General features: G+C 40.6%; 1 protein-coding gene across 1 annotated transcript; it reads right to left on the bottom strand.

The window, feature by feature from the left end:
- Positions 1–8,269: 8,269 nt before the first annotated feature.
- LOC109220428 lies at positions 8,270–8,933 on the bottom strand. The gene is made up of 2 exons (XM_019384901.1): positions 8,791–8,933; positions 8,270–8,693 (listed from the first exon to the last, which is right to left on the bottom strand). Exons 1-2 carry the CDS (start codon positions 8,931–8,933, stop codon positions 8,270–8,272), a joined length of 567 nt encoding a protein of 188 aa, XP_019240446.1.
- Between the last annotated feature and the right edge of the window lie 6,175 nt (positions 8,934–15,108).

Genomic DNA, 15,108 nt, shown 5'->3' with positions numbered 1-15,108 from the left:
GCTAAAACAACAGAAACTCCAGTAGATTCAAATTCAAGTACAACAAAAATCAATGAGTCATCAGAAGATCAAGATGATCCACCGAAGAAGTTAATAGATTTTGCTGGGTAAATTTCTTGACATTACTCTTTAATTAGGATTTTTTCTTGGAAAGTGTTTAGCGCTTGGTTAGGTGCTTATGTTGTTAAGTAAAGAAAGGAGAGAAGGAAAATACCTTCAAAGTGGCGTGCACGATATCATTCATTAGGGTCAGGGAACTATGGCTCTCCAGCTTTGCTTTTTCAATTGGGCCAATTAAAGTCTCTAGCCATACATCCGCCTGACCTGACTTTCTCAAAAGGCTGCTATCAGCAGGAATTTCAATAGTTACCCTCCTCATGGCGGCACTTCTACTTGAAGAGCCCACTTCCGTATGATGAATGATAGGAGGGGGAATTGTCAAAGAAGGAGCGGTAGAAGAAGTAAAAATAGTAAAAGAAGGAACAGAAACAGCTGGGGTTGGTAAGGAAGAAATCATAGGCACGGGAGTTGAAAAAGAGCCTAGGGGAGTTTCATCTAAAACGGGCCCCAAACTTCCACTACCAAAGCCACTGATGAAAAGTTGTTCAATGGATTCACGAGTATCTAGGGGAGCTACGTCATCATCAGATATGGGAATTACCACCGGGGCTTCAGTAGGCTCGGTGAGAGACACAGATTAGCGGGGGATGTTTCAGCCTCGTCATCAGAAATGATATGTCTTCGAGCTCGAGGCCGTCTCACTAAAGAGCCCCCGTCATCCTCCTCTTCTTCGAAGAACCACGGAATTCTCCCATATCATTAACCATGTAAAATGGTTTTGCTTTATGAATTGAGCAAACATGCCAGAAAATAGACATTACTTACCTTCACCGAGCCATGATAGAATGACAATTTCACTGAGCCATGATAGAATGACAATTTACTTGTACGTGTATATTTTAGCTCGGTGTTGTACTTTGGTTTCACAATAAAATTTGCACCATGGCATTGTCTTAATCTGCAATAATTGATCTATCCACGTTTTGGTTTAGTTTCCCTTAAAAATCAAGTGCTCTAATTTTGTTTTTCCCGTTGCCATTATTTCTTGCTCCTAAGTAAAGGTTTGTGATCGCAGGTCTGTCGTGAATGGTGCACTAAAATGGTTAAGAGACAACCTGTAGTCCTCAGTAATGGGGATACAGCTTCGTACACTCCTCTTTTATAGAGCACTGACATTAAATTTTATGATTCTCGGAATGGCCTCTAGAGAATCTTGCGGCGCTTTATCTTTTAGAATAACTTTTTAATTGTACCATCCTATCATTTTGTATGATGTATGGAAAAGCCTACCGATTATGATAATCCAATCTCTTATCTACAGATGCAACACTATTTCATTGGCACCGGATCAACACTTAGAAAAAAACAAGCAGAATGCAATATGTTGGGCTCGTGCCATAGCACGGGCAATCTTCATCTAATAGTCATTATAAAGTAGAGTATGCATTAAAGAAAATTGTGACACCTACTGTCTTCTAATCCTAGTTCCTGTCACCCAAAAATGAAAAAAGAAGAAAAAGGAAATATGGCAAAGCGCGTGAAATTGGGAAAGGTTATTTTTTTGAAACACAAGTCATTATAATTCGATTAGATTTGTGACCAATTGAATATGATAGGTAGTAGAAATATAATATCAAATCTTGTCAATTCGTTAGACATTCTGAATAACTGAACAACACAAACATGTCTTATAAATCTGTCATTATTCAGCACTGTTTTAAAATGCTTTCTGGGACTCACATCGGGCTCACCCCGGGGCGGGGCACTATCAAAACGCCTTGAGCCTCATGTGTGGGGCTTAGTTCTCTGACGCTTACGCCCCCAAGCGCCCGACGGTGCGCCCTAAACACGCCTAACACCAACACTCGGAACTCGCCCAACAATTCCAATACAAATCATGTGTTGAATTCACTAATTTGCACTGTTAACTATCAAAATTCTTTAACAAATGAATGATTAAAATTACTTTTATCTATAGAAATATGAAAATTGTGAATAACTCAAATTACAAAACATATTTTTGCATATTTACTAATTGAGAACATAGTGAGGGTGAATATCATTTGAATATTTCTTCTAAAAATAGATAACCAAAATTTATATCTTTATTTGATAGATCTTCATGCCTTAGTTCTATGTCTCTCAAAATTATCATACAATTTTTATTTTTCTATTTAAAAATAATTTTACATTTACTCATGAAGGAGTAATATTTTAAATTACAGTACCGAAAAATTTATTGTGTAATTTTTTGTGTGGCAATAATTTGTGAACATTACCATAATAAAACAACCAATTTACAAACTAAGAGCAGCCAGCTGTTCCAATCCACTGGGATCAGAATCTCTCTAGCTCTCAAAAAACAAATAATAACAAGGAGCTCTAAATGTTATCAGTTTTAACAACTCTAACTACATAACATCTGTATTAAAATTGGGTAATTTTTAGCTCTTGTAGATCCTGCTAACATACTTGTCACACCTCGAACTATGGCCTGGGCGTAACACGGCACTCGGTGCCTGACTGCATGCGACCGAGCGAACCAACTGTATGGCTGGATCAACATGTGGTATAACTATGAGCTAGAGGTAAATGTAAATCATGATAGTCTGCTAAAAAGTCTGACTGAAATATCATAGATGCGGAAAAATACTGAAAGGTCTGCAAGTATAAACAAGTAGCCGACAAGGCTAACACATGAAAGCCTGCTAATATCTGGCTGACTGGGTTATAGTCTATGAAGCCTCTAAAGAATACTGAAAACGCCAACTGTTTACCGGGACAAGGTCCCCGGTATACCTTATTAACTGAAATACTATAATGACTAAAACAAAAGAGAGATAAGGCCCCGAAAGACTGGGGCTCACCAATAGCTGATACGAGATGTCCTAGCAAGCTGAATCGTCGACCTGTAAATCGTTACCTGCATCGCGAGATACAGGCCCCGGGCAAAAGGGGCGTCAGTACATTTGAATTGTACTTGTATGTAAAATAGCTGAACAAAAGAACTGTAAATACTGAAACTGAAACGGAACTGCTAGCTGATAAACTGATAACTGAAGAAGGAAGTAAGGATGTGAATACTCCCTCTTCTGATTGATGAACAACCTGTTTAACTGAATATTAAACTGTGGCCTCAGGCCCAATATATATATATATATATGTGCACAACTGCGGCCTCTGGCCCAAGTATACGTATACATAACTGCAGCCTCAGGCCCAAAGATGCATAAAGCATAAACTGCGGCCTCAGGCCCAAATACAGGTGTTCAACATTCAAGAATATAAAATCAGGAACTGAGAATCATATTACAATACATGATACTGAAATAATGAGCCATACTGGGTTACATGATACTGGAATAGTGAATAGGATTAGATGAGATGAGTATTCATAACAAGTTGATTTGTCATAACTGAAACTCATAGAATATCGAATGATTATGAGACTATGCCATCTAGAGAATAGAAGTCCTACTACTGATCAGGGAACTAAGGCATAGTTCCTTTCTGAGGAGACTGGTAATGATCATAATGAATGGGACGTAGGGAGAATCATAGACATTCCCAAACGTAAAGAGTTAGCCTTACATACCTTAACTTCCTGCTCTTGAGCGTAATACAACGTTTGTCAATCCTTTCAACTTCAATCTATAGCAATACAAGTCAAAGGGGTTCCACATTAGCTATAATGCTCATGTTTTGGTCACTTAAGCATTTTGTCAAACACTTGGTAAAAATAAAGCTTCATAGTCCTTATTAATGGTGTCTCTACACCCAACAACCCATTCTCTTGTTCCTAGATAAATTCCAAGGTCTCAAATGATTACACCAACATTATTCTTCATCACCCATAAGGCAAACAACACTCTTAACCAATAATCAACACTCAACACCCCAACCCTATAATCGTTCATGCTTTTCTATCAACCCCAACAACTCATGTCTTATGAACTAGGATTTATAATCATTAAACCAATGCTAGAATCAATTAGAGGGTGAAGACATTACCTTTTCGAAGTTCAAACCCTTGATTTTCGAGTTCTAGGCTTCCTTCTCTCAACAATGATGTCCCAATCGAATATCTAATGATATGGAGGGTTTAACCATGTTAATAAGAAGTTGGAAAAGTGAAATTAACTTAGAATCACCATTAGAACTTACCTTGGGTGGTGGAAGGACCCTTAAGGAGTTAGGTTTTTGAGAGTTCCCCTTTCTAGAGCAAGTTTTTATGTTTTGGGGCTGTGGGGGACGAAATATAGCTTTAAAACGACCCCCCACGCGCGAGTTCGCGCACCTGGAGGCTTGTTCGCGCGAGTGTTCGCGCTCAACAGCAGTAACACTGCCTCCCACGCGCGAGTTCGCGCACCTGGAGGCTTGTTCGCGCGAGTGTTCGCGCATACGCGTACTGTTCCGAAAAACGCACATAACTTTTTGCACAGAGATCCGTTCGGGCTCCATAATATATCGTTGGAAAGATATTTCAAAGTCCTACAACTTTCATGCTTTGCGTTTTCCCCAATTCCTTACACATTTTCACTAAAACTTGATGGAAGACAGACCTTCTGCAACTTAGTCGATTTTTGTCAAATCTTATGCACCTCTCTTTCCATTTTGATTTTTGAAACAACTATTTTATCCACAATCATCCCGTTGGGACTTCACATGTTCAAAATATAATCTTACCACTCATTTACCACATTCACACCTAAGCCGAATTTACGGGGTGTTACATTATCTCCCCCTTGGGAAATCATTCGTCCTCGAATGATGGTCCTGGTTGCAACTATGACTATCTATGGACATTAAACGGGTGTGATGATGATATGCGAATATTGAAATATCATGAATACATGTGTATCCAACTGAATGAGCACGTGATCACTAAATACTAAGCTGAGTAAATACTGAAGAACATGGAGATTATAATATAAGAACTGAATGGAAAGGTCAATTACCTTCCACATTTTCCTTTTGCCCTTCAAAGAGATGGGGATATCTGGACTTCATGTCCTCCTCGGCTTCCCATGTAGCCTCTTCAATCTTTTGATTCCTCCAAAACACTTTTACTGAAGCAATTTCCTTAGTTCTGAGCTTGCGAATTTGACGATCAAGAATAGCTACTGGAATTTCTTCATAAGATAGGCTGTCTTTAACCCCTATAACCTCTGTAGGAACCACAAGTGACGGGTCTCCCATGAATTTCATCAACATGGACACATGGAACACTGGGTGTACGACAGCTAGTTCTTGTGGCAATTCCAACTCATAAGCCACATGTCCGATCCTTCGCAGGATTCTATATGGACCAATATAGCGGGGACTAAGTTTCCCCTTCTTCCCAAATCTCATAACGCCTTTCATGGGCGATACTTTCAAAAACACCCAATCATGAACTTGGAAATCTAAGTCCCTACGCTGCACGTCCGGATAGGACTTTTGGCGACTTTGAGCCGTCTTCAAATGCCTTTGTATTAAGTTGACTTTCTCCATAGCCTGATAGACCAAATCGGGTCCTAACAACTCCGTTTCTCCGACTTCGAACCAACCAATTGGTGATCTGCACCTTCGCCCATACAAAGCTTCATACGGTGCCATCTTGATACTGGAGTGATAACTGTTATTGTAAGCAAACTCAATGAGAGGTAGATGATCGTCCCAACTACCTTTAAAATCAATAACACACGCCCTCAACATATCCTCCAGAGTCTGAATGGTGCATTCCGCCTGTCCATCTGTCTGAGGGTGAAAAGCGGTGCTGAGGTTCACCCTTGTGCCCAATCCCTTCTGAAAGGATTTCCAAAAGTTTGCTGTGAACTGCGCACCACGATCTGAGATAATGGACAAGGGAGTCCCATGCAATCGGACAATTTCTTTGATATACAACTTGGCATAATCCTCGGCCGAATCTGTAGCCTTTACTGGCAAGAAGTGAGCTGACTTGGTAAGTCGATCTACAATAACCCAAATCGAATCATGCTTCCAGAACGAGCGAGGTAGACCGGTTATGAAGTCCATGTTTATCATCTCCCATTTCCAAATGGGAATTTCTATATTCTGAGTTAAACCGTCAGGCCTCTGGTGTTCGACTTTGACCTGCTTGAAATTTGGACACTTAGCCACGAAATCTGCTATATTCTTTTTCATATCGTTCCACCAATAAACCTCTTTAAGTTCGTGAAACATCTTTGTGGAACCAGGGTGAATAGAATACCTAGAATTGTGGGCTTCTGAAATAATCCTCTCTTTGAGCCCATCTACGTTTGGAACACATAGTCTGCCTCTGTATCTCAAGGTACCATCATCTCTCCCTTGTTCAAAAGCCATAGTCTTGTGTTTGTGAATTCCCTCCTTCAGCTGCAATAAGTATGGATCACTGAACTGTTTTTCCTTCACTTCAGCTACTAAGGAGGATTCAGCCCTGTTCTGGAGAACAACGCCACTATCTTCGGAGTCCAAAAGTCGAACTCCTAGACTTGCTAAGCGGTGGACTTCCTTCACCATAGCTTGCTTGTCTGCCTCAACATGAGCTAAGCTGCCCATAGACCGCCGGCTGAGAGCATTGGCTACAACATTTGCTTTTCCTGGATGATAGAGGATATCAACATCATAATCTTTAAGTAATTCAAACCACCTTCTCTGACGTAGATTTAATTCTCTTTGCTTGAAGATGTACTGGAGGCTCTTGTGATCTGTAAAAATGTCAACATGTACCCCATACAAATAATGGTGCCAGATCTTAAGCACAAACACCACAGCTGCTAATTCAAGATCATGAGTCGGATAATTCTTCTCATGAGCCTTGAGTTGTCTCGACGCGTAGGCTATGACTTTACCGTGCTGCATTAATACACACCCAAGACCAACCCCTGAAGCATCACAATAAACAACGAACCCCTCGGTTCCTTCCGGTAGTGTCAGGACTGGAGCTGAAGTCAACCTCTTCTTTAGCTCCTCAAAACTTTTCTCGCACGCGTCCGACCATTGAACTTGACTTTCTTCTGAGTTAATCTAGTTAAAGGGGATGAGATAGAAGAAAATCCCTCTACCAAACGCCTGTAATAGCCTGCTAGACCCAAGAAACTTCTTATATCGGATACTGAGGTGGGTCTAGGACAATTCTTCACTGCCTCTATTTTCTGAGAGTCCACCTTCACGCCTTCCCCTGACATGACATGGCCCAAAAACGCTACTGATTTCAACCAGAACTCAGACTTAGAAAATTTTGCATATAGCCTGTGATCCTGCAGTGTCTACAACACAATTCTGAGATGTTCGGCATGGTCAGTCTCGCTACAGGAATAAATCAAGATGTCATCAATAAACACGATAACAAACAAATCAAGATAAGGCTTGAAGACCCTATTCATCAGGTCCATGAAAGCTGCTGGTGCATTCGTTAAACCGAATGACATTACCAAAAATTCGAAATGCCCATATCGAGTCCTAAAAGCTATTTTTGGAATATCAACTTCCTTAACCTTCAACTGATGGTATCCCGATCTGAGGTCAATCTTGGAATAACACTGGGCACCCTGAAGTTGATCAAATAAATCATCTATTCTGGGAAGAGGGTACTTGTTCTTGATGGTGACTTTATTCAACTGACGATAGTCAATGCACATACGCAAAGACCCATCCTTCTTTCGCACAAACAAGACCGGTGCGCCCCAAGGTGAGACACTTCGCCTTATAAATCCCTTATCTAGAAGATCTTTCAACTGGACTTTTAGCTCTTTCAACTCTGCTGGAGCCATTCTGTAAGGCGGAATAGATATCGGCTTATTGCCTGGAAGTAGATTAATTCCAAAGTCGATCTCTCTATCGGGAGGGATTCCAGGGAGATCTTCGGGAAACGCTTCTGGAAACTCATTCGCAATAGGTACCGACTGGAGAGTGGGGATTTGAGCATCTGCATCCTTAACTCGAACCAGGTGATAGATATATCCCTTGGAGATCATCTTTCTAGCTTTAAGGTATGAAATAAACCTACCCCTAGGTGTTACTGCATCACCCTTCCATTCTAAGACTGGTTCACCGGGAAATTCAAAACTTACTATTTTGGTTCTACAACCCACTTTGGCATAACATGACTCTAACCAATCCATGCCCATGATCACATCGAAGTCTAACATCTCCAATTCTACTAAGTCTGCTACAGTAAGACGATGACGCACTTTAACTGGACATCTCCTATAGATACACCTTGCTATAACTGATTCTCCAATTGGAGTGGACACTTCAAAGGGTTCACACAACCGCCTGCATTATTAGACTTTGCTGCGCCGCGCCCTTGCTGAGCCTGAAAGTTATGATGGGCTGCTGAATTAGTGGACTGAGCTACATTGCCTCCATTGTTCTGCTTTGCCGATGGATAATCCCTCAAGAAGTGGCCCTGCTGACCGCACCCAAAGCAACCATTTGTGCCCAAACGACACAACCCTGGGTGCCTCTTACCACACGTGTTGCAAATAGGATGACCAGGGACTCTATAGCGCACACTAGCGTGTGACTGTGAGTCTGCTGTTCTGAAATTTTGGTTTTTCTTGTTAAACTTTGACCTCTGAACCGGTGCATTAGCTGAAGAGGAGCGGGTCCTGATTTTGATTTCCTGAAGAACTGGCAATTGCCTCCTGCTTGAGATCCCCCATGGCTGAAATTTCCTGCAGACTTAGCTCTCTTGCTGAATTCCCTCTCCTTCTCTCTCTTAGCCGCTCTTCTTCCTTCAACCTGTCTTCGTTCTCTTGAACAAAGGCAACCATCTTAGTGATGGTCATGTCATTATTCTGAGCAGCTATATTAGCATCAGCAAACAAATCATCTGAAAGCCCCAACACAAACCGCCTAACTCTGGCCCTCATATCACGTACCATTTATGGAGCATACTTGGCCAGAGAGACGAACTTGAGGTAGTACTCATTCACACTCATATCATTCTGTCTGAGTCTCTCAAACTCCAAAGACTTAGCTTCCAAAACCTCAATGGGTAGAAAGTGCTCCAGGAACGCATCTGCAAACTCTTTCCAAGTCGTAGGATCCACATCCTCCCCTCGGGACTCTTCCCATGTTTCACACCAAGTGTTGGCAATATCCTTCAGCTGGTACGCAACAAGCTCTGCTGCCTCAGTGTCTGTAGCATGCATCACTCGAAATATCTTCTGAACCTCATCAATGAAGTTCTGCGGATCCTCATCCTTTTTGGAGCCTGTGAAGACGGGAGGTTTCATGTTGAGGAATTCCCAAGACCTGGAACTACCCGTCTCATGAACACCACTGGTCCCCTGCCTTTGAGCCTGGGTAGCAACAATTTGGGTGAGCAACTGGATAGCTCCCCTGACATCCATGTCTGAAGCACTGGGCACTGAACCCGGTGCAACCCCCTGGGCCGGAGTGTCCTCCTCCTGAGCAGCATTAGCTGTGGCCCCCTGGCAAGTAGCTGAGGCCATCCTGGTGTACTTTCATTTTGCAGGCATTTTTCTGAAATACGCAATTCGCACGGGTTAGAAAGCTTCCTGAAAGCATAGCTCTAACTGCACGATGTAGAGTATGAAAGAAATGGAACAATCCTAGATGTCTTGGTGGTCAACTGTTTACATGTGTGGCGCGCACACACACATAAAAGAGACCCCACTGGACACGACTTCATAGACTCCCTAGGACTCTTGAACCTAGGGCTCTGATACCAAACTTTGTCACGCCCCGAACTATGGCCTGGGCGTAACACGGCACTCGGTGCCTGACTGCATGCGACCGAGCGAACCAACTGTATGGCTGGATCAACATGTGGTATAACTATGAGCTAGAGGTAAATGTAAATCATGATAGTCTGCTAAAAAGTCTGACTGAAATATCATAGATGCGAAAAAATACTGAAAGGTCTGCAAGTATAAACAAGTAGCCGACAAGGCTAACACATGAAAGCCTGCTAATATCTGGCTGACTGGGTTATAGTCTACGAAGCCTCTAAAGAATACTGAAAACGCTAACTTTTTATTGGGACAAGGTCCCCGGTATACCTTATTAACTGAAATACTATAATGACTAAAACAAAAGAGAGATAAGGCCCCGAAAGACTAGGGCTCACCAATAGCTGATACGAGATGTCCTAGCAAGCTGAATCGTCGACCTGTAAATCGTTACCTGCATCGCGAGATACAGGCCCCGGGCAAAAGGGGCGTCAGTACATTTGAATTGTACTGGTATGTAAAATAGCTGAACAAAAGAACTGTAAATACTGAAATTGAAACTGAACTGCTAGTTGATAAACTGATAACTGAAGAAGGAAGTAAGGATGTGAATACTCCCTCTTCTGAATGATGAACAACCTGTTTAACTGAATAATAAAATGCGGCCTAGGCCCAATATATATATATATATATATATATATATATATATATATATACATATATATATATATATATACATATATATATATGTGCACAACTGCGGCTCGGGCCCAAGTATACGTATACATAACTGCCGCCTCAGGCCCCAAAGATGCATAAAAGCATAAACTGCGCCAGGCCCAAATACAGGTGTTCAACATTCAAGAATATAAAATCAGGAACTGAGAATCATATTACAATACATGATACTGAAATAATGAGCCATACTGGGTTACATGATACTGAAATAGTGAATAGGATTAAACTGGGATGAGTATTCATAACAAGTTGATTTGTCATAACTGAAACTCATAGAATATCGAATGATTATGAGACTATGCCATCTAGAGAATAGAAGTCCTACTACTGATCAGGGATCTAAGGCATAGTTCCTTTATGAGGAGACTGGTAATGATCATAATGAATGGGACGTAGGGAGAATCATAGACATTCCCAAACGTAAAGAGTTAGCCTTACATACCTTAACTTCCTGCTCTTGAGCGTAATACAACGTTTGTCAATCCTTTCAACTTCAAATCTATAGCCAATACAAGTCAAAGGGGTTCCACATTAGCTATAATGCTCATGTTTTGGTCACTTAAGCATTTTGTCAACACTTGGTAAAAATAAAGCTTCATAGTCCTTATTAAATGGTGTCTCTACAACCAACAACCCATTCTCCTTGTTCCTAGATTAAATTCCAAGGGTTTTTCAAGATGATTACACCAACATTATTCTTCATCACCCATAAGGCAAACAACACTCTTAACCAATAATCAACACTCAACACCCCAACCCTATAATCGTTCATGCTTTTCTATCAACCCCAACAACTCATGTCTTATGAACTAGGATTTATAATCATTAAACCAATGCTAGAATCAATTAGAGGGTGAAGACATTACCTTTTCGAAGTTCAAACCCTTGATTTTCGAGTTCTAGGCTTCCTTCTCTCAACAATGATGTCCCAATCGAATATCTAATGATATGGAGGGTTTAACCATGTTAATAAGAAGTTGGAAAAGTGAAATTAACTTAGAATCACCATTAGAACTTACCTTGGGTGGTGGAAGGACCCTTAAGGAGTTAGGTTTTTGAGAGTTCCCCTTTCTAGAGCAAGTTTTTATGTTTTGGGGCTGTGGGGACGAAATATAGCTTTAAAACGACCCCCCACATGCGAGTTCGCGCACCCGGAGGCTTGTTCGCGCGAGTGTTCGCGCTCAACGGCTGTAACACTGCCTCCTAAGCGCGAGTTCGCGCACCTGGAGGCTTGTTCGCGCGAGTGTTCGCGCATACGCGTACTGTTCCGAAAAACCCACAAAGCTTTTTGCACGGAGATCCGTTCGGGCTCCATAATATATCGTTGGAAAGCTATTTCAAAGGCCTACAACTTGCATGCTTTGCGTTTTCCCCAATTCGTTACACATTTTCACTAAAACTTGATGGAAGAAGACCTTCTGCTACATAGTCGATTTTTGTCAAATCTTATGCACCTCTCTTTCCACTTTGATTTTTGAAACAACTATTTTACCCACAATCATCCCGTTGGGACTTCACATGTTCAAAATATAACCTTACCACTCATTTACCACATTCACACCTAAGCCGAATTTACGGGGTGTTACAATACTAATCCATTATTTATATTGATCTTCCTGAAATGCATTATTTATTGTGTATTTACTATAATTTTTAAGAAATTATAATTTTTAATTGTTTGAAAGTTAAGAGGTTGGAGTTAATTTATATTTCATAGTAATTTTAACAGTATTGTATTATTTATACTTGTAAAACATGTTTAATATTTTATTTTATATGAATTTCTTTAATTCTTTTTGGCTTTCTGGAACTTTTAATGCATCTTTTATATTTTATTGTGTTATAACGCTATATTATTAATTCGTAAATTAAAAAATTAAAGATCCGTGGGACTTACGCCCCATGTCTCAAGGCTTTCGCCTCGTCCCGTATTCAGTAAAAAGCTCCCCTCACGCCCTCGCCTTTTAAAACACTGTTTGTGAGAACTTGTGATAGATCTGGATATATTTTTAAATTAATTACTGCTTCAACTATATGCGATAAATAGGGTGGTATAGCAATAATTTTCCGGTGGTAACATACGACCGGTGGCGTTGACTCGGTTTTCCCCTATATTTATCTCCAAATGCCTACCAATTTCCAACCTTTAATATTCATCTTTTCATTTTTTTTAAATGTTTGGGTTTTCTTTTACTTGCTTCTAGTTTATGTAAGTTGAAAAATGATAAGTTTGGTGTTACAATTTATTACTAAACACTTAGAGCCTGTTTGACCAAACTTCCGGGAGGTCGAAAGTATTTTTTTTCCTCAGAAAAGTACTTTCTATAAAAAAAAATTAAGCTATTTCGCCAAGACAGATAAGTACTTTCGGCTAGCATCAGAAATAGTTTTTTTGTTTTTGGGAAGAAGCAGAAAATTCTAGCTTCTTCCGAGAAGCAGAAGCAGAATAGTAATTTATTCAAGACAAAACTATCTGTACAATAAATTTATATTTTTCAATTATCCCATGCTGATTTAAGTTTTTTTTATTTTATTTTTGTTTCAAGTTTTTATAATTCTTTAAATATAAATATCATATACATGAATTATATTGTAACTTTCCAAATTCATTATAGACTTTTTTTGTTTTTGATATTTTCTTTGTGTAATGTCTTGTAACTTACCAAAATATCTATGTCACGACCCTAACCCCGAACCCGATCGTGATGGCATCGCTCGTGAAGACAAGGCCAGCCAGTATAACCCAATTCATCATTTAAAGCAGTTAAGCAACACAAAATAGTCTAAACATGATTTAATAGTACGGGATAGCGGAAATATAAATAACAATGTGGGAAAATCCAACCCGACAAAGCCCTAACCGGAGTGTCACAAGTCACGAGCATCTATGAACCATAATACTGTCTACTAAGGTCATAAACTACTACAATTGTTTGGAAAGGAACAGAAATGATAGAGAAATAGAGACACGGGGCTGCGGACGTCAACAACTACCTCGTAATCTCCGAATAAGCCCGCTTGGAACTGGAGGAAATCAACACTCCGGAGCGTAACCAGCTATGCCTGAATCTGCACACAGTGTGCAGGGAGTAAAGTGAGTACTCCAACTCAGTGAGTAATGAATATAAATAATGACTGAAAGCAAGAAAACACGTAAAGCATATCGCAGTCTATAATGAAGCAGTAAAATCAATTAATTTCAGTAAAACTAGTAAAAATCAAGGAAATGCTCTTTTAAACCAATAAAACAAGTAATTGACAGTTAATTATGATAACATAAACAAATAGGAATTTGCCCCACGGGCACAGTAACACCACATCCGCCCCTCGGGCAACATCTCACAACAGTAACAACTCCTTGGGATCAAACTCACATCACAATGGGTACCCGCGCTCACTGGGGGTGTGCAGACTCCTAGAGGGGCCCCTTACGGCCCAAGCACAATAACAAGCCATCTCGTGGCATCAAATCTAGGCCCTCGGGCTCATATCAATCAAGCCACCTAATGGCGCACATATCTCAGGCTCTCGGCCTCTAATCAGTACCAGTATCTCCTCACAGTATAGGCCCTCGGCCTTACTCAGTCAAAAATCATCTCAAGCCCCTCGGGCAATAGTAAAACAGTGTTTCTCAGCCCAAACATCATTTAAAATATCATTTAGATCTCAAAACTGAGTAGAAACGGCTGAGTAGTAAAACAGTTGAAATTAACACGACTGAGTTCAACTAATGAGTCAAAACAGTAAGGGAATATCAAATAAAAGCCCCGAAGGGTCCAAATAGTTAGCACGAAGCCCAAATATGGCATTCAGCCCAATAAACGATGATAACAAATAGTTATCAATTAAATACGCGGTAAAATCATCAATCGGGACGGACCAAGTCCAAATCCCTAATAGTGCATGACCCCACGCTCGTCATCGAACGTGTGCCTCACCTCAACATAGTACTACGATGCACAATCCGGGGTTTCAAACCCTCAGAACATCACTTACAAGCATTACTCACCTCGAACCGGCTAAATCCCTAGCTCGCGACGCCTTTCCCTTCGAATTGGTCTCCACGTGTGTTGAATCTATCCAAAATCAGAACGAGAACATCACAATATGCTAAGGGAACAAAACCCAAGCGAAAACAAACGAAAAATACCAAAAATCCAGAAATTAGCAAAACTCGAGCCTCGGGCCCACGTCTCGAAACTCAGAAATTTTTACACCAATAGGTTCCTTATCTCCCCACATACATACCAAAAACATCAAAATCCGTCCACAAATGACCCTACAAATCCCAAATCAGAAGTCCAAAATTCCAAGCCCTAGTTCTTCCATTTTTAGCTTAAGTTTCCATGAATTTCTAGGTAGATTTCACAATGGAATCGATTTTTAAGTCCAAAAATCTTACCTCAAATCGTTTCCCTTTGAATACCTCTTTAATCTCCTTCAAAAAGCTCTCAAAATGATCAACTATGGGTGAAAATAGACCCAATATCACGGACAAGACGACTTAAAAACATTCTACCCAGGCCTGACCTTCCTTCTTCGCTAACGCGGTCCAACTCTCGTGTTCACGTAGCACAAACATACGTTGACCAAAAATTTCCTCTTCGCGAACGCGTAACACCAA

The sequence above is a fragment of the Nicotiana attenuata genome, unplaced genomic scaffold, assembly GCF_001879085.1.
Source record: "Nicotiana attenuata strain UT unplaced genomic scaffold, NIATTr2, whole genome shotgun sequence".
Taxonomy (NCBI): Eukaryota; Viridiplantae; Streptophyta; class Magnoliopsida; order Solanales; family Solanaceae; genus Nicotiana; species Nicotiana attenuata.
The sequence above is the reverse complement of the archived record's forward strand: the minus strand, read 5'-3'. Positions and strand labels throughout refer to the sequence as shown.

Bases quoted from the DNA above. Each gene is read 5' to 3' on its own strand.
- LOC109220428 (XM_019384901.1), bottom strand. From the start codon at position 8,933: ATGGTACGTGATATGAGGGCCAGAGTTAGGCGGTTTGTGTTGGGGCTT. The intron at 8,694-8,790 runs GTTGAAGGAAGA...GATCTCAAGCAG, and splicing joins GTTCAAGAGAACGAAGACAG to GAGGCAATTGCCAGTTCTTC.